This window comes from Ochotona princeps, chromosome 12 (assembly GCF_030435755.1).
Source record: "Ochotona princeps isolate mOchPri1 chromosome 12, mOchPri1.hap1, whole genome shotgun sequence".
In the NCBI taxonomy this organism is placed as follows: Eukaryota; Metazoa; Chordata; class Mammalia; order Lagomorpha; family Ochotonidae; genus Ochotona; species Ochotona princeps.
Window position 1 is genome coordinate 64523097 of NC_080843.1, and position 19270 is coordinate 64542366.

A 19270-nucleotide genomic window follows, 5' to 3' on the forward strand; every position below is an offset into this window, starting at 1 on the left:
CCCTTTTAAAACAAAGGCAATCCTTATCAAGCACTAAGAAATGAAGATGGATCTCTCGGGCAATAGCATGGTTTGCTTGTATAATCTAGTTTCTCTGACGGTTCCTTCCATATAGAACGCATCGATGAAAAGGCTCCACCCAGAAGACAGTGGCACCACCCACCGATACGTCAAAGGACAGAGGGCACACGGAGTGGGGAGGTGCAGACGGGTGCATGGGGAAAACGAACCCAAAGAAAAAGCCCTGGACCGAGGCCAGATGTGGAGCCCACCAAGGGACCCTGCTGGACGGAGACCGGCCAAGTCAGCCTTCTCAACACTCCCTACTCACAGCAACCACCCACGGACTCCGTGCAATTCCCAGAGTTCTGATTGGCTCTGGAGACCGGGAAATCTTTTCGTTTGTTTTCTTTCAACAAACATTTCATTCAGATGAATACAACCTTCCTCCAAGTACTGTTTATTTTTTTAAATTCAACAAACATTTCATTTAAATCGATGAATCCTTTCATTCATTTGCTTATATTTTATTGAGGTCCAAGTCACATAACGTAAAACTAACCGGTCCAAAGTGTAGGAACTCAGCAACATTTGTGTCATCACAAGATTGTACAGCCATCAAGTGTATCCCGTTCCGGAGCGTGCTGCCACCCTCCACAGGGAGCCCCGCACACATTCAGCAGCTAAGTGGCCACTCCAGGTTCCCACTCCCTAGGAGCCCCCGGCCACCACGAACACGCCTGCTGGTTCTATGGATGCACCTAGCCTGAACAGCTCACAGGACCACCCACTGCATGTGGTCTTCCGTGACCGGCTTCTTTCAATAGGCATTTTTCAGGGTTCACCCTCATGAAGCTTCTGTCACTGCTACATGTCCTTCTTATGAATCAATACTAACACACTGGGGGATTTATACTGCACTTTACTCAAGAACTAAAAAAAATCAATGAGCATCTAGCTTGTGAGCTAATGTGTTAAGAGCTACATGAATATATGTGTACAAGCATTCCAGTTCCTGTTCCTAATTCTTTTGAGTATATATCTAAAAAAAGGAAATTGGGTAGTCACAGAGTATTTCCATGTTTAGCTTTTTGAGGATAATCATTTTCTTTCAAACTTTTCTAGATGATTCTATGTGAAACTGGTGATGAGAATCACAAGTATACAAGGGCACTTTAGAAAGCTCATAGAAAAACAGGCTTATCAGATGTTTATCTGGTGAAGTTAAAAAAAAAAAAAGAAATCCATGCTCCTAGCATGGTAGCCTAATGGCTAAAGTCCTCACCTTGTATATGCGCTGGGATCCCATATGGGCACCAGTTCTAATCCCGGTAGCCCCACTTCCCATCCAGCTCCCTGCTTGTGGCCTGGGAAAGCAGTCAAGGACAGCCCAAAGCCTTGGGACTCTGCACCTACGTGGGAGACCCAGAAGAAGCTCCTGACTCCTGGCTTTGGATCAGCACAGTTCCAGCTTTTGCGATCACTTGGGGAGTGAATCAACAGATGGAACAGCTTCCTTTCTGTCTCTCCTCCTCTCTGTATATCTGACTTTGCAATAATAAAAAAAAATGCACCTTTTTCATTATATTCTCCATAAATTTTATTGGAGACCTCACAAATGTATGGGTTTCAAAATATTTTGTATCAAAATAAACTTGTCTTTTAATTTCATTTTCCATGAACTTCTTGAAATTGTTTTTTTGGGGGGGTTGACTATTTATTATATACACTATGTTTGTACCTTATTTCATAGTTTTTCAAATTGTTCACACAGTGACTTAGTGAAAATAGACTTTGTAGAAAATTATTTGCAAAACTCAAGTGAAAATAAGAAGGTACGTACTGCATACTAGATAAATGGGACCGACAGGACTTACTCTGATCTGTACAACTGATCATGAACTACTGACCGTGAAGTATTAGTTACTTTGACTTTGTCAAATTTTACACCAAACCACAACTAAAATATTTATTTGAAAAACAGAGTTACACAGAGACACAGCGTGAGCGAAAATCTCCTGTTTGCTGGTTCACTTCCCAAAGGGCCACAACAGCCAGGGGCAGATGAAGCCACAGCCAGGAGTCAGGAGCACTTTTCCAGGTCTCCCACGAGCGTGGCCGGGGCCCAAGCACTCAGACCACTTTGTGTTGCTTTTCCAGACAAGCAGAAGAAAGCTGGCTCAAAAGTAGAACAACCAGAACACAAACCAGTATTCATATGGGATGCTGGCATCTCAGACAGCACTTTAACTCGATATGCCACAACACTGCTCCCTGAAGACCCCTCTTGTAAGATGAAAGAGGCCATGAGAACAGATGAGACGTGCCTAGGAAGGAACCCTGGAGTAGAATATGATAGGGCCGGAGGGAAAACATTTGGCAAAAACAGCATTGCAGAGCTGCCACTGAAGAGTCCATGCAGCTAATGGAAGGGCTGGGGTGTGGCACAGGTGGTTAGGCTTCAGCCTGTAGTGCTGGCAACCTGTACCATAGCACTGATTTGAACTGCGGTCATTCCACTTCCAACCTAACTCCCTGCTAATGTGCCTTGGAAAGCGTGGCAGATGATCCAAACGTCTGGGCCCTGCTAATCAGGAGTTCTAAGCTCCTGGCTGTGGCCTGCTCCAGCGCTCCTGCTCCAGACATTCAGGGGCTGAAGGTACAGATGTAGATCACTGTCACTCTGCCTTTCCTAAGGAAGGAAAGAAGGGAGGAAAGAAGAAGAGAAACCAGGAGCGAGGAGAAAGAAAGGGAAGAAACGAGAAAGAAAAGTAAGTGAAGAGAAGGGAAGGGAGGAGAGGGGAGGGCAGAGGTGATTTTCTTGGTTTCTTTTCTGTTTTATTATTTTTTTAAAAAAAGATTTATTGATTTGAAAGGCAGTATTACAGAGAGAGAGGCAGAGACAAGGGGAGGGAAGAGGAAGGAGGGAGGGCAGGGGAGAGGAGAGAAGAAAAAGGAAACTGAAAGAGTTTGTTGCATGGGGCCTGATGGAGATTTGCACTGAGGGCCTGAATTCAAGAAACAGATCATTACACAACAGACAAATCTCACAGTATCACATTATATCACAATTAAACACGTGCAATTATGTGCCAATCAAAAAAAAATCAGTAAATAACAAGGAGAAGTTCAAGGAAAATAGAACTAAGAGTGTATTTCAATACAAATTTTCTTAATATATGCTGTCTTTCTCCCTATACACTTTCCATAAGCTTTCTGAAGACCCATCATAAGCACGGTACATATGGCCCAATCTACTGTGCATCAAAATAAAGTTATCTTTGAGTGCCACTGTCCATAAATCTTCCGAAGTAGTTTCAGAAAAGAGACGCAAAGAAGTGTAGACATACTGCTAGTCATCATTTGCACTTACAAACCAAAAACCATATCTTATGTTTTCAGTCTCCCATGACATTTCAAGGGTTGCCATCCAAAAATACACAATGTTGATGAATGAAAACTCTTTTGGGCTAAGCAGTTTGCTCTCCGGCAAATAATGCTAGAATGCCCCTGCCAGGTACAATACATCTGCAAAAGAATACTGACTGGTAGTTGTCATGAAGACTGGATTTTAACTACACGGAAATGATCTGAGTATAACCGTGTGTGGTTAGTAAGACAGTATCATTCTACCCAAAGCAAAATATTTAACAAATTGTTGCCCTTTTCCTCTTTAAAGGTATTGATTCTCTTTTGCACAAAATTTACTCACCTTTGAATCTGTTAATAAAAGTATGCTTAATAATAGCCTAGAAAAAATATTTTCAGAAAAAAATATGACTTTTATTATTACAGAGCAGGGTAACTTACTTTTCCTCCTTCAGATGTAATATTTCTGAGAATTCGGGTCAAACTTTATGTTTGAAGCCACATATTAATTTTAGCTCAAGCTTAAACTCTCAATGAACAGTAAATGCATTTGAAGTACATGAGTGCTTTTTTGCTAAAGTGTGTGATGCTTTATTATTTTTTTTAATCTGAGTGCAAGATCAGCCAAGAAATGTCTCCCAGCACAGGAAAGCAGTACAGGATACCAGGTTCCTTTTTCCAATTAATGCTTCTATTTCATAGACAGTAACAGCATTTAATTTGAAATTTCCTCTTTCTGTGCCAATTCCAGTTTGAACTCCTTCCTGCAACGTCTTTTGGCATGCGGCCCTGTGTGACACACAAAGCCCTGCAAAAGCAGCCAAAGTGAGGCCGGGGAAAAGATGTTTTTCTTTGGTATCAAGCACCTGGCAGGCACCTGTTCCTGTAAGGCACCACACGCCTTCCTAGCTCTCCCCGGAGACTCAACCGGACTCACTTTGATGTCTTCTTCAACACCCTCACAAGTCTTTACTATGTGTGCTTGGGTGGACAGCGCACCAGACTTCTCCATGTTGTTTCTGGGGCTTTTGTTGGTTTCTTTCTTGTTTTATTACTTTTTTAAGTTGTGTTTATTTATTTGAAAGGCAGTGTTACAGAGAGAGAGAGAGATAGAGAAGCAGAAACAGAGAACCTGTAGGTTCACTCCTCAAACGCCTATAACAGCTGGGGCCAGGCCAGGCTGATGCCAAGAGCCTGGAACTCCACCCATGTGCCCTACAAGGGTGGCCATCTGGGGCCATTTTCTACTGCTGTCCTAGGCACATCAGCAGAGAACTGGATCAGAACCTGCTGCACCACCACACTGGCTTCTGTGGTTGGCAGTCAGGGAGATAGTCTCCCTGACCAACATCGCAGTCATACATACAAACTCCAGGGTTTGAGGAATTCTTAGAAATCAGGTACCTGCTACTCAGTAACTTTAGAATGCAGACACAAAGGAAAGGCTATGGGAAAAAATGAATTTCATCACCTCCCTACCACTAGAGAACATGCATTTGCCTTATCTAAAAGGATCAAATGGAATCCAGGAAGCAAAGGACCACAGCTGCTTTAAACGATAGCTGATTAGATACAGCACCCAGAGAACCAAGGACAAAGAAAAAACATACACTGAAATTTACTAAAATTATTTTTCACTACAAACAATACCATCACATGGATTTAAAAAAAAGCCGGCCAGAATGGAGGAAATAACTGCAAGTCATTTATCTGATGAGATACTTGTATCTAGAGCATGTAAGAAATTAGGGAATTCTTGTGACATTAAAGACAAACACTTTAATTTACACAACAGCAATGGATTTGAATAGATATTTCTCCAAAGAAGATACACAAATGGCTGATGAGCATATAAAAAGATGCTAAAGATCCTTACGCATGAGAGAAATTTGAATTAAAACTACAGTAAGATATCACTGTACATGTACCAGGTCAACTAACCAAAATTGTAGATAAAAGGTGTCAGCAGTGATGAGAACCAACTGAAACACCTACACATGAACAGTGAGAATATAAAGGGGTACACCCAGTTACCCTAAAAGTTGAGCAGAGTTTCCGCAGGCATCGAGGGGCCAGGCATGGGCGTAAAAGAACTGAATACCTATGCCCACTAGCCAACTCACACAGGGATGCTTGTAACATCATTCATAATTACCCCCAAAAAGTAAAGCCTGATGGTTTATGAGCTGGTAGAAGGATAAGTAGCATATGATTAATCCAAAGATGAAATATTATCAGGTCATAAACAGATGTGCTAGTATGCATCACAACTTAAACTTGGAAGCCCGTTAAATGCTTTCATTTAAGAGAAGGGCCACACCTTGTGCTACTCCATTCATAAGGCATGCCTTCCATGGACAAGCTGACATAAACAAGAAAATACATTAGTGGTTGGGTGTTGGGACTAGGAAGATGAAGATAGGGATGAACTGATAATGGATGCAGAGCTTTGGAAGTGATGAAATATTCTAATCTTGGTTGTGGTGACGGTTAAACAGCTCTACTGAAAACTACTGAACGATATATTTTCAATGGGTGAACTGCATGCAGTGTGAATAAAGTTGTTGTAAGAGGCAGAGTGCTGGAAGGTCCATCATAAAACCCATCAAGCAATAGTTCATTTCCAGGTGTTCTGCTCATCTCTCAGTATCCTCACAGCCACAATCTTATTTTCTGTTCCATACTCCTCTAAATTTGTTCCTCATGGCCCTTGAATATCCTACAATGTCAGGTAGGACACCACCATGCTTGTCTACTCTGGAGACCCCATTAGCCACCGCTCCCTACATTAGCCACTCATCTTTACAGTAGTTTACTTTCTTTATCATTCCACTGATCTTTCAAATTTCCATCAGAACTGGACCTCCATGTGGCCGGCAGTCAATGGCTTGTGACAATACCCCTCTAAGAAAACACTAGGAAAACCACCAAAGACTTCAGTTACATCTTAACACAAGACTTGGTCTAACAGGAATGCAACCAAAGCACTTTGGTAAATGAAAAGAAATGCCCGTGAACTTCAGAAGACAAGCATCCAAGCCTTCCCAGTGTTGGAAGTTGAATCAGGAACTAAGTAGGTAGGCGCCCTGGACGTGCCACCCCGGCTGAAGGTAGAGTTTCTCCAACTTAGAAACTCCTGTCATAGAGACAGCTTAGAAGTCCTGCTTCCTAGATCATAATCTCTTCAAGATAAACAAAACAAAAATATAAAATGCTTTCCAGAAAGATCTGTGATGCAACAGTGAAAGATAAATTGCTATTTTTGCTATGCATCAGCAAGCACAGGAGTTGTACCCATGCACCACATTCCCACCTGCAGCATATGACTGCTTTACACGACAGCGCCAGATCCAGGAAGCTTCTCCGGACTTCGAAGGACAGCGCGTACTTGAGCGTGTGGCCATCGATGATGAGGGCCACGTCGTTCTCTTTGCCCAGCAGAGCGCCCAGGTCAGTACAGTGCTGAGTGATAGCTGCCCTTGTTGCCTGCAATACAACACAAGGATGGAGAATCACATTTCCTGGTGTTTAGAATTTTAAACAATTCACAAGTTCCCTGAATTGAAACCCATGCGCATTATGATGTAAAATACATAGAGTTCATCTCTGTATATTGAAATTCGTTGGGATGCTCTCTAGGTCTGATTTCTATGTAACAACATCCCCATAGGGCAATCTATTTGATATCAACAGACTTTAAAGAGTTCATGGGGAAAAAAGGATATGATGGAAAAAAACTACTACACATGAATTTCAAAACTTTTGTACCAAAACAAATTTTATCTTTTAAAAATATGCATTTCATTTCTGTGAAAAGCAGAGAGACACAGATCTTTTACCTGCTGGCTCATTCCCCAAATTCCCCTAGGTTTGGATAGGCAAAAGACAGGAACCCAAAACTCATTTCAGCTCTCCCGTTTCAGGGATCCCTCATCGCAGGTCCTCCCTGTTTCAGGGATCCCTCATTTCAGGTCACCCCTGTTTCAGGGATCCCTCATTTCAGGTCTCCCTGTGGGGGCAGCGATCCCAGTAGTGCAGCCATCACCTGCTGCCTCTCAGGCCAGAAGCAGCAGCAGATGGAGAACTTGAATCCAAGCACTCCAATATGGGATGCACATGTCTCAAGCATCGAACACACCACGCCAAAGGCTCTCCCCATAAACTTATTTTTTCAACTCTATTTTCCCATGAGTGCTTTGAAGACCACTCCTATTTATAGTCATCCACTCTGCTCAGGGTCGGTGGGCTGAATCAGAACATCCAAGCTCCTCTCTGCTGCAGCGTCAATGCCTGAGGCTCCAATGACTGTGTCCCTCCCCTCCTTTGTACCATATTCACCGTATTCTTGGTACCCTTGAAACAGAAAGCACCATATAAACAAATGGGGCTCCAGGGGTAAAGATAGCCTTTTTAGGACCTGGTTGACAAAAACAAACATGTCTCAGGTTGTACAAGGTAACCCTTCATGGATGAGATTTTTTTTCTGCCAAGGGCCATCTGGATATTATAACATAGATCATTCAGAATTATCAGTTTGAAACTTTGCCTAGTATAGATTTATTTGAGTCCTACTGGGGCTGCTTTGGCAGGCTCAGCCCAAAGGATTTCATAGGCCTTCGATAGCTTCTGGGGTTGAACATTCTCTAACCCTGGTAAAAGCATTCAAAATAGAAAGCAGGCTATTAAAACAGCAGAGAAGATTCATCTCTATCCCTGTGGATATCTTCAAATTGCACCTTTCTCTCCAGGGATCATCGAAGAACGCTGATTATTGCCATGTTTTAGAAGATACCTCATTAAATTAAACTGGCAAAACATTACTAGCAGCCAAATAAACATGATCCGAGGTCCTTCACCTCATGGCATTACAGAATAGAGCCATTTCTAAGGTGACCAAAAGTGATGTTCAAACATCCTAGTGAGTTATCGCCAAGAATAGCAAATCCAGCTACCATGTAACAATACAACATCAGCTTCATATAATCGAATCTGGTTTGAGTTAATCAGAAAGCACAAAAGTTTGCTGAAATTATTCTGTCTGGACATCGGCCCTTTGGCTATTACGTTACATCTACATGCAATTTATCATTTGATAACATAAATTATAGTTTCAAGGAAACACGCTGAACGATGAGGACTCTTCCCACCTTGCATTAAGCGGAGGACAGCAGCTGCTGCTGACAGGGAAGCGGCTTCTGCCGTGCCAGGTAAGGTCGCCTGGGTCTGCTCCCAGCCACTTAGACCTCTGCTACCAGGGCAAGACACTCAGCTTGCTTATACTGCTATTGTCTGTGTGTAAAATGGGGCTAGGAACTCCTAATGCACTTCTGCAATGAAGAGTAAGCTGATCCAAGTAAACAGCACAGCACTGGGCTAAGTGTAGCACAAACCTCTTCCTAGTCCTCCTAATAGGTAACTATTAAGACTTTTCCTACATCTTAGAAAATGTGTATTACACTTTCCAGGCAGTGAATAAATGCCGTTATTAGTAATGCTATATTTGTTGATTTGGTAATGAGCGAATAATTAGCAGGACAATACCTCCATGAATAGAAGTTAAATGGGCTTTAACATAAATAGACTTTAACATTTTTTCCTATCAGTTATCTAATTCTGAGTCTCAATCTAGAATCCTGAAAATGGAGCATAAACTTTTTTATTTGGGAAGCTGGGAGAAAGAAAGAGGAACTTGCCAACATACTTATTCAGTCCCCCAAATGCTTGTTGTGGTTGAGGCTGTGCCAAGTCAAAGCAGGGAATCCAGAACTCCATCTGGGCCTCCCTGATGGGTGGCAGGAACCCAAGAACTTGAGCCATCACCTGCTGCCTCCCAGGCTGCCCGTCAGAAGGAGAGCTGGTGCTTGAACCCAAGAACTCCAATGTGGAATACGGGTATCTTCTTTGCTAGGGCAAACATCAATCACCCCTATGTCTCTTTCCTACAAAAAGGGCCGTTCTTTACAAGTTGAGGAAAGAAAAGAAAACTCCATTAGGGAAATCCAGCTTGCATGTGCTTGACAGGGAGCTCACACAGACCCGGGCTGTTCTGGACAGTGTGCCTGCCAGCAGTCCACCATGGAGGGATGCTGTGGTTTGAAATGCATCCTTGGAAACCCACAAGTTGTAACATGAGGCCCCAGGGACAGCAGTTCCGAGATGGCAATCCTGCCACAGCGTGCCACAGGCAATGCTCTCACGAACGGATGGGTAAATTCTTATGGGAGGGAATTCTCCAGTCCAGATAAATTCCCATGAGCCTTAACAAAGCCAGGCTGCCTTTTCTGTTACATTTCCTCTGTGCACAGTTGCTTCTCTCTGCATTTTCTGCCCTTGTTTGATGCTGCCACTCACTTCCCAGCTTCCAGAACCATGGATCAAAAATTAACTTCTTTTCTTTATAAATTAACCAGCCTCAGGTGTTCTGTTATGGCAACAGAAAAGGGACTCAGATAAGAGCAGGAAAAGAGCATCTATCACCAAAAGATTGAGGCCCAGCACACAAATCTGGGTCCTGGGCAGCTGCAGCAGAGGCCTAGCACAGCCCAGCACCTTTGCCCTCTGCTAGCCTCCCTGGTGGCTCTTTGCCTGAATCCAAGGAAGAAAAAGCTTGAAGGCAAAAAAATCTCTGAGACATGGAGATTGTGGCCTGGGGCTCTTTGATGAGGGCATGACACCAGTGAAGACCTAAGGAGAGAGGGATTTTAAGAGGGCATTTTCTCAGCCTTTGGTTATTTGGGAGCTTGGGCAAGGACAGAGATGGTCCCTCCTTAGCTAGATATGCCCGAGGAAGTCCCCAGTGTGGGCTGTTGACCTGCCATCCATGTGTGAGGCTCCAAGGGGACAAATGGCACGAACATTAAATGCAAGAAATGGTTCCTATGATCTAGAAAGTACCCTTATCCTTCCACCCTCTCCTAACCCAAAAAGGAGCTGGAGTTTTAATGGCACAAGAGTGGGGGAGGAAGCATACAGGAGGATGTGGCCACTCTTCTTCCTGCGCGTGGGAAACAGAGGCCATTTAAGTGGAAGCATTTTTCACACTGAATCGTAACAGGTGCCACGGACTAATTGTTAAGTCACCCCACGTTTTGCTATCAATACACTAATTCCCGGAGTGATGGTGTCCAGGAGGTGAAGTGGTTGGGTCTTGAGGGCAGAAAACCTTGGATGGGACTGGTCTCCTTGCATGAAACAGAAAGTCTTCTCAGTGTGAAAGGAACTTTGCTGTCAAGTTTATCATGTAGCATAAGCCTTCTGATAGCTTTAAGACAGCACCGAACAGTTCTCAGGGCTGGATATGTCAATATTGAGGGTCCAGCACTCACAAGGGCTCTCAGTCCCTCACCCCTCCTCCCAGAGCTGCTGCATCAGGGAGACGTGTTTCAATCACACAGTTGTAAACACAGAGAGGGTGGTAGGCAGGACAAAGGTTCCTGGATACACATGGGGCATGCAGGTGAGTGAGCACACCTTGCCTGGGCTGAATGCAAATGTGTAGGTCACCCTCTCCACTTGGAAAAACACCACCAAACACAACTAAGTTACACTCCAGTAATGAAAGAAATTATATATTGATATGCTTGTGACCCAGGATTTTCTGACCCACTTGTGAAAAGTCCTTTACATTAACAGCTTTTTTTTTTCCAAGCAAAAATGGGTTCAATTAAAAAATTTCCATGAAATTAGCCTATTTCATTAAGGACGAAATAAGGCAAATTTACGGGCAGATTCTAGTTATCATCACCATTACACCCCAGCCTAGATTGCCTCATTTTTGTGGTTGGTGACAATTACAGTAATTTATAAAGTTGATGTCAGCAAACTCTGACACCCTCTTGGTAACCCGCAACAGGTGCTCAACCTTCAATAAACATTTTGCGTTCATGAGAGAACTGACATGTGTAAATTTTGATCATAAACATTATATTTTAAGGGTGGGCATTTGGCATGCCGGTAGAGCTGCCACATCGCAGTCCAAGGGTTAGAATTCCAACTCGGCTCCAACTCCAAATTCCTGCTAATGTGCAAAAGTGGGAGACAGAGCAGCAACAGCTTAAGTAACTGGTTTTCTGCCACCCTTCTAGGAGCCTAGAACTGAGTTTAGGTTCCTGGCTTAGACCTGGCCGAGCCCATGGTCTTGACAATTGTAGGTATTTAAGTCAAACAGTAGCTAGAAGATTCCCTGTCTCGTTCTCCTTGCCTTTTGAATATTTTTATTTTAAAAGCCCTAAACTGTAAAGATGTTACTGTATAACCTATTGGATATCACTTACATGTCTACAAGATCTGGGGCAGAGTGGGGAGTGGGAGGAGAAATTTTTCATCTAAGCTTTTTATGAGCCATTGTACATTATGAAATAGAGTTTCCTTGAAAAGTTTCTCAATTCTTTCTGTCTCCTCTATCTTGGCCTTTTTGCCTTCAACTTCCTCTAATCCTGTCTCTTTCCCCCTACCCCATTTTCCATCCTCTTTTCCCCTTATCCCATCTGCTTAGAACCCCACCTTTGTCCTGGAGGTGGGAAACCTTTCCTCCCACTATCACCTTTCCAGACCCATTCTCCCAGCTCCACCCTTGACTTGTCTCCGCCTCTACTTTGGTTTCCATTCCTATGTCTTCCATGTCCACTCAGCAATAATCTTTGATCAAACCCAGACGGGCTGGACTCACCACACATGTGTGGCAGGATATAGGTCCCCTCTGTGCTGTTCCCTGGCAAGCTGATGCAAGGCACTGCCCTCACAAACAGTTCTTTATTCTCAAATGCACTATGACTCAAAAGTCTGTTTGTAAGGTAGTTATTGAGCACTTAGAATCCATTCTCCCAAAGGGACGATGTTACAAATTGTGGTTGGATCCCAGGGCCTGTTAATGCCTATTTAGCCCAGTTGCTAAAATTTATACTGCAGTCTCTTATTTTAATAAAAAACCAATTACTGAAAGTTATAATAGACTTAGGTGTTATGAGGGGCAGAGGGAGTTGAGGCGAGGGGCTCCATTCCCAGAAAGATAAGAAACATTCCAAAATACTTAATTGGAGTTTGCCTTGGAGGTGCGAATATTGAACTATAGCTTTCCAGCTGTTCATTCATGTGCTACAATTTCACTCTCCTTCACTATTAAACTCACACGCAGTTTAATGCCAAAAATGGCAGCTGTAATTGACAACGGTCCCCTTACCTATGCTGAGTAAGGTCTGCCTTCTTCCCAGGGGCGTTTTATCAGACACTTTGCATTTGTAACCAGACAGGCCATTGCTTGCCTTTGCCATGTCCAACAAATGCTACAGACAGCACTGCCCTGTGATCCCAAGAGATGACAGTTGACCTGTTGATTGACAAATCACCCAGCCTATGAGCCAACAGGATCCCAAACGCGGTCTGCCATCAACCAGTGGGGATTTAACAAACAAACCAGGCAAGATGAAAACCTCCAGAACCTTGATGAATTTCTGCCAACTTGCAGACAGCAGGAATCTTTCTTCAAACTTAACAGTTCCAGTAGCCTTGAAATCTGTCTGCACAGGAGCTCTCCTCCTCCATGAGCTCCGTGTGCCCCATAAGGGATTTCTTAGACGCCATGGTGGCAGCAGCTGCCTCTGCCTTCGCTTTGATGTTCTGCAAATTCCAGCAGGCTTCAGCTGACCACGCTGAAACCCTGGACGGTTCAAGTTTCACTTGCAGCACTTTCGACTAAACCATATTCTGCCTTCCAGTGGGAAAGCAGACTGTCTTCTCTTGAATGATCTTTGAACAAACAAGCATCAGTTGCTTACACTCATCCTCTAGCCTGTATATTCAGCTTTCTGGTTTTCACCAGATTGGTCTATTTTTAAACTATGTCTTACTGACTTGCCAGCTGCGTCTTCGCTCCTCAGTACTCTGCCCTGTTCTTCCAGTCATACCTAATGCCCACCCTTTCAGACCCAGGAAAGCTGTGTTCACCCACTGCCTGACCCCCATGCCACTCCCTTCCCCTTTCTTTACGATATCATTTCCATTTCCACCACAATCACACCTTTCTCTTGGCAGCATGAATGCTCTTAAGGCTTCTGCATGTACAGAACATAATGGATGTAAAAGTTTGTAAGACTTAAAGCACAAACACAGCCAATCCATTATAGACTAACAAAGGCCAGCGAGGTTGAAAGTGGAATTACACTAGGCCTCCCTTGGCAACTACTGGAGACGGGGGGGTGGGGGGGAAGCGTACACCTCTTAATGCAGGATGTTTACTTTGCTCCAATCTGTGAATGTCTGTACATTTCAAGTGTGGAATTAGATAAGAGGCTTCACTGTCAAACACATAACCTTTACCGGACTTCCTATAATGATTTCAAAGAGAACCAGGCAAGATTTCCCAGGTGTTTAACAACATATCAGGAGCTATTTGGCCTCCTGCCTAGAAGCACCGAGTGTTCGTCTGGTTTCTTGGGTTTTTGTCCCTGGCTGCCATCATGAGTTTTTCTACACCGGCCATCCTCTTTTACTGAGTTACTACCAGCACCCAGGCCTCTGCAAAAGTACTAATTTTGTTATTGCTGATCAACTCCAACAAGGCATAACAATTAATGCACAGAAGAGCTACTGCATTTAGATAAAATTACAAAGGTGTACAATCATGCAGCCTAGCCAATCAAAATGCAGACTATATAAGTTATGCCTAAGTTCCCCTTTGACCAGTGCCGACTTCTTGTCACTGGAGTTTTGCCCCCTTTAGAAAGCCACATGGAATCAGTTTGTGGTCTTCCTGTCTTACCTAGTCACTTGGCCTATTGCTTTGAGAGCCAACCAGAGTTTTGGCACACCTTAATAGCTCATTCCTTTCTGTTGCTGAGTAGTATCGAAATGAGAGAGTCTTCAAAACATTTACAGAAAATGTGTATTATAGCAAAGCCATGCATGACTGCCAAACGTCCTTTGCATCGGAATAAATGTATCTTTAATCGCATTTTCCCACATACCTTCTGGAGTGCCTTCATACACTACGGTCTGCACATCCATTCACCAGTTACTTAATATTCAGCTTGTTTCCAGTTTGGGAATATTATGACTAACTCTATTATGAATATTTGCATATGAGTCTTTATGTAAATAAGTGTTCTTATTACTTTTAGGTAAAAATGCAAGATCAGAACTATACAGTAACACCATGACACACACACACACACGCAGAAAACGTGAATATCTAACTTTACAGAAACTGTGAAACTGTCTTCACAATTGTGTCATTTTATATTTATATATGCATATATGACAAACGAATAAATCAAGCTAGTTAGTATAGGCATTACTGAACATCTTGAAATGCTAATTAAATGAATTCCAGCTTGCTGGGATTTTTAGACATTTTTCAGTTTCTCTTCTGTACACCACAAATACCTAAAAGATTTATGTTTTCTGGAAAAGGCATCCCAAGCATTGCTAAAGAAGAAATTCAGGAAACTAAGTGAATGAAAGAAAACTGGTGGAGGCTATTAATACGTTGGTACCATTTATAAGAAAGAAACCGCTTATTCAATTAGGCCTCAGAGCCCCTGAAGCATGGTAATAACAGCCCATTTACTGAGACAGAATGTGACCAACTGTTGTGACAAAGTTCAAATCACTGAGGTTAAAAAACATGCAATGCATACCCTTTTTCATGTCTCAAAGGATATTAAATAGCAAATCCAATATTTTTATTTTCTTCCCTGGAACTGGAATTTTATTGCATGTAGTACAAGGAATCTGCTGGCAATCTTAAACAAATGATCTTCTTGAATAATTGTGTATAGTAAGAGCTCAGAAACAACACGTGTGCTTTCAGAAGCATTTGCTGCTTAGACCTCAACTGTGGATTATCCTTTTTGTAATTTTTTTTTAAAAAATGTGTCATTCCTGTTGCAGGAGACAACCCTTTCGCCTGCAGGAAAATTCTTTTGAAGTGTGACCACCCTGCAAGAGGAATGCGATGCCAGCATTTGTGAGCCATCGCTGGGGTTAGGTACGAAATGACCTCCTTAAATCCAGGGAACAGGTGCTTGTTGCACAGTTGCCCACACTGGGTCTCTGGAGGTCACGGTACGCGCCTGTCGCATACTTCAGACACCACGAGCCACTGCCACATTCAGAGTGATAACACATTACAGTCTTGGCTTGGCTGGTTAAATCCCTGACCTTTTACCATTAAACCTCGTCAGTCACATAGCCATGTCACTTTTTGTGAATCGACTTGATTCTTACAGGAATTTAAAAATGCCCAAACCAAACTGTCCAAACCAAACACAGAGGAGATTCGACTTCTAAATTAGTACAGAAGATAGTGTGCAGACATTAACTTCTAGACATGACTGTTTGCAGAGTGATTTTAAAGAACTACGTAACTAGGCACCCCAGGTGAACTTCAACAAAGACAGACAAAGCACACTATTAAATATCATGAAGAACCACGCGGGGCCACACAGATAAATGCTAATATCTGTTACAAGTGGTGCGAAGCCATTTCAAAGCTTGGCAGACTTGGATTTCTTTCAAAAACACAGGCTAAGACTTTGACCAAACATCACAGCTGTCAAGTATGAAAACGAACACAGTCATCCAAACTGGATTTCTTCATTCCAGACCCCTGAGGATTTCAACTTTTAATTTCAATAGTTTGAAGACATAGCCGCAGCACGCATTGTGTGTAGTGTGTTCTTGGCTCTGGGAGGAAGTGTGATGCTCTCAGGCTTTGTTTTTAATTGTGTAAACAGCAAAAACATTTTAAAAGAGGAAGAGTGAAGGCAAATCAGAATAGTTCCCAAAGGCACGTTTGGTAGCTGCAGGTTGCATGAACAGGTGGGTCTGTTTTCTAGCCCCGGTGCAGTACCTAAACACAAGGGTGTGCTCAGAAGTCACCTATTGATTCAAAGGCTCAGGACAGAAGGATGGGGCAAGTTACCCTTCCTGCTCTGAGGCTGTACTACACCACTGTGGGACCCATTACAGCCTGCATCTGCCAGGACCTCTCCACTGTTCCTTGAGTAAGCAGGGGTGAGTTATAGGGAGTGTGTGTGTGTGTGTAGGAAACGTCTTTTCTGGAGATGTCATCGTGCTTGGAATAGCAATAACAGCAGCAATTCAGAACTGTTGAACTACTGAACTATCAAAACCTCTTGAGCAGGACCCTCACAGCATGCCCCATATTGGGGGCTCTGGGATGGCGTCAGGTGGCTGTCCTACATCTCATGGTATGGAGGCGATTAGGAGGCTGGATGTGGCTTCTCCCTTACCTCCCCTCTTCCCCCAGACACAGGAAGGCAAAAAAGAGAATGTGGAAAAAACAGTTTCACCAACCTTCCTTTAGCACTTGACCCTAATTGCCCTAATCAACTATGTAAAAATCATCAAAAATAAAAATAATTATCTTTAAAAAAATAGATAGTCTCTCCAGTTTACATGCAATACTGCTAAGAGACTCACAGGCAGGTAGTATATACAGTATGGATACTCAGCACAAAATTCACATCTTGATAGAATGCTGTGAGACTTCATCCTGCTACTCAAATTGTGGCACAATTTCCAACTTACAAATGATTTATTTCTAGAGTTTTCAATTGAATCCACAGAAAGGCCTTGGCTAACTCAAACCACAGAAAGAGAGCCCTCAGAAAAGAGAGGATTGGTGTGCTTTCCAAATGAGACATTCAGGTTCATAAAGGTAGTGATATACTCTATTACACACAAATGTTAACAGTAAACAAATACAACTCAAGAAATAAGCAGAAAAGAAAATAAGGTACAGAAAAGGTCTCATTGCCTCAGAAGGCCTCCTCAGTAGGAGAAGTGTCCTTGGTCCTTCATGAACCAGTCTAAGGCTCCGTAGGTTGCACAGAAGACATATCCAACCTTTAGGGGAGCAGGGCTGGCTTCTGGGACACTTCTCACCATCCCTGTTGCGGTATGGGTTGGCAAGAAGTCAAGGACATAAAGAAAAACATTACATTAAAATATACAGAAAGAAAAAAATATTCTGAATTCACCTTGAGCCAGTTAGGGCCTATTTTGTGTCCAAGATTATAGAACCCAGAGTTTCTCAGAAAGAAAGAGAGAGAAAAAGAGAGAAAGCTCATGACATCAAGGCACCAAATAGCCTGAGATTCGCGTGGATGTGACGTGTTTGGGCAGCAATTATTAGCGGTGTATAAGCAGTGGGGAATTACAGGATCTGCGCAGGCAGGAGCTACAGCGTGGAGGATTTGGTAGGGCCAGGGAAGCACTTGGATTTCATCCCAGCGTCCACTGGAAGCCTGCAAAGGCTTTTATATTTAAAAACACCATGTTCAGGGGTCAGGCACGGTAGCCTAGTAGCCAAAGTCCTCCTCACCTTGCACACACTGGGATCCCATGTGGATGCCAATTCATGTCCCATTAGGATGTGGCCACTGTGGTCGCTTGGGGAGTAAACCAGCAGACAGAAGATCTTCCTCTCTGTCTCTCCTTCTCTCTGTATATCTGACTTCTCAATAAAAAAAATAAAGATTAATCTCAAAAACAAACAAAACCACCACGTTTGGCTTTTTCTCTGCAGATCATCCACCCACAGTATAGCAGAGAGAGACTGTGAACAAAGCTGCCCAGGCTGAGAGCCTAATCTTCCACCATGAAAACAAAGGGGAGAAAAAAGCAGACATCTTCAAGAGAGTAACTAGTGACTGGGGAGCAGTCAAAGCACAGGAGAGAGGAATCATGGATAAGGAGCAAGTAGCTAGCCAGGTGGGTGAACGGCCAGTCACTGGAAGGAAAAGGGGAGGAGCTGGGGGAGAAGTGGGGAGGAACTGGTTGGGGAGCACTGAATTGAGGCTGCATAGAGACAGAGTTGGCTCTCACACTGCAGAGTAATCCAGGGCTCCCTATCGGACGGTGACAAGGAAGCCCTTTGAAAGGGCAGGAGGTTAGCAGGCTTCTGCAGGCTTCTCCAGGCCCAGCCACAGACCAGCCACAGACCAGCTGTGCAGGCCTGTACCCAGCACATGTCACTTTCTCTTCATGGATCATACAGGTATTTTCATCAATGCTGAAGAACGGTCAAAAGACCCATTCGAGTTGCTCCGACTGTGGTAAACAGAACAAAGTACCCAACCAACAGCAGGTGCTGAAAAACACCCGGTCTAACTCAGGGAATATGTGCTGCTTCCTGAACTCCCGACCCTGGCCAGAGCCAAGGTCCCCAGGCAAACGCGGGCCATGTGCTCCCTCCCCCGCGTGACGCCCTTCTGCACCTGTGTTGTGACAATGGCCTTCTCTAGGAATTTTGAAAAGTGTCTGAGACGTTTACTGGACAGGCCATTTCAACAGCTGCTGAATAGTAGCCAGGTCACCCTGACTGCAGCGTGCGTAAGTGAACAGAAGTCCACATGCCCTGCTCGGAAGGGGCTTACACACCAGTGAGGACAAAGATGCCATAAGAACACACACCAACCAACACGCCACGAGCGGCACGTGCCTGGGTGAGGTTCAAGCAGCGTCCAGCAGGACAGAGTCCATCAGAAGAGTCACGTTAGGAGACACGATCAGGAAGACCGCAGCTGAAGCAAGGTTGGAAATAACAACAGTTTATGCATAGGACCCGGCAGCTGATTTGAGTGGCTAGGAAATAAAATGAATAGGTTGATTAAAACTTCATTACCCATCCTTTGTTAAACAATTTTTTTTTTGTCCAGAATCTGAAAAACTAGAGGTTTCCCATGAATACTGCCAGCCTCTGGGCCCATGTTCCCCATAAGCTGCAGCCATCTAAGGAATGCTTGACGCCTGCACTGGACTCACCTCTCTATCCGCAGCAGGAATAAAGGCTCGGGAGGCGCACCATCCATTTTTGGTGTACACACACAGCCACTCGCAGCATGCCACTCCGTCCCTGGCCTGCAAGGCTGGTGGGCAT

General features: G+C 43.7%; 1 protein-coding gene across 11 annotated transcripts in view; it reads right to left on the minus strand.

Moving 5' to 3' along the window:
• The window catches only part of LOC101536302 (phospholipid-transporting ATPase IB), a 633219-nt gene that overhangs the window by 302086 nt on the left and 311863 nt on the right, over positions 1-19270 (minus strand). For all 11 annotated transcript variants that reach the window (XM_058670954.1, XM_058670952.1, XM_058670953.1 and 8 more), the window contains one exon: positions 6683-6855. In XM_058670954.1, the coding sequence (XP_058526937.1) occupies positions 6683-6855 (173 nt within the window). The remainder of the gene's footprint in view (positions 1-6682; positions 6856-19270) is intronic.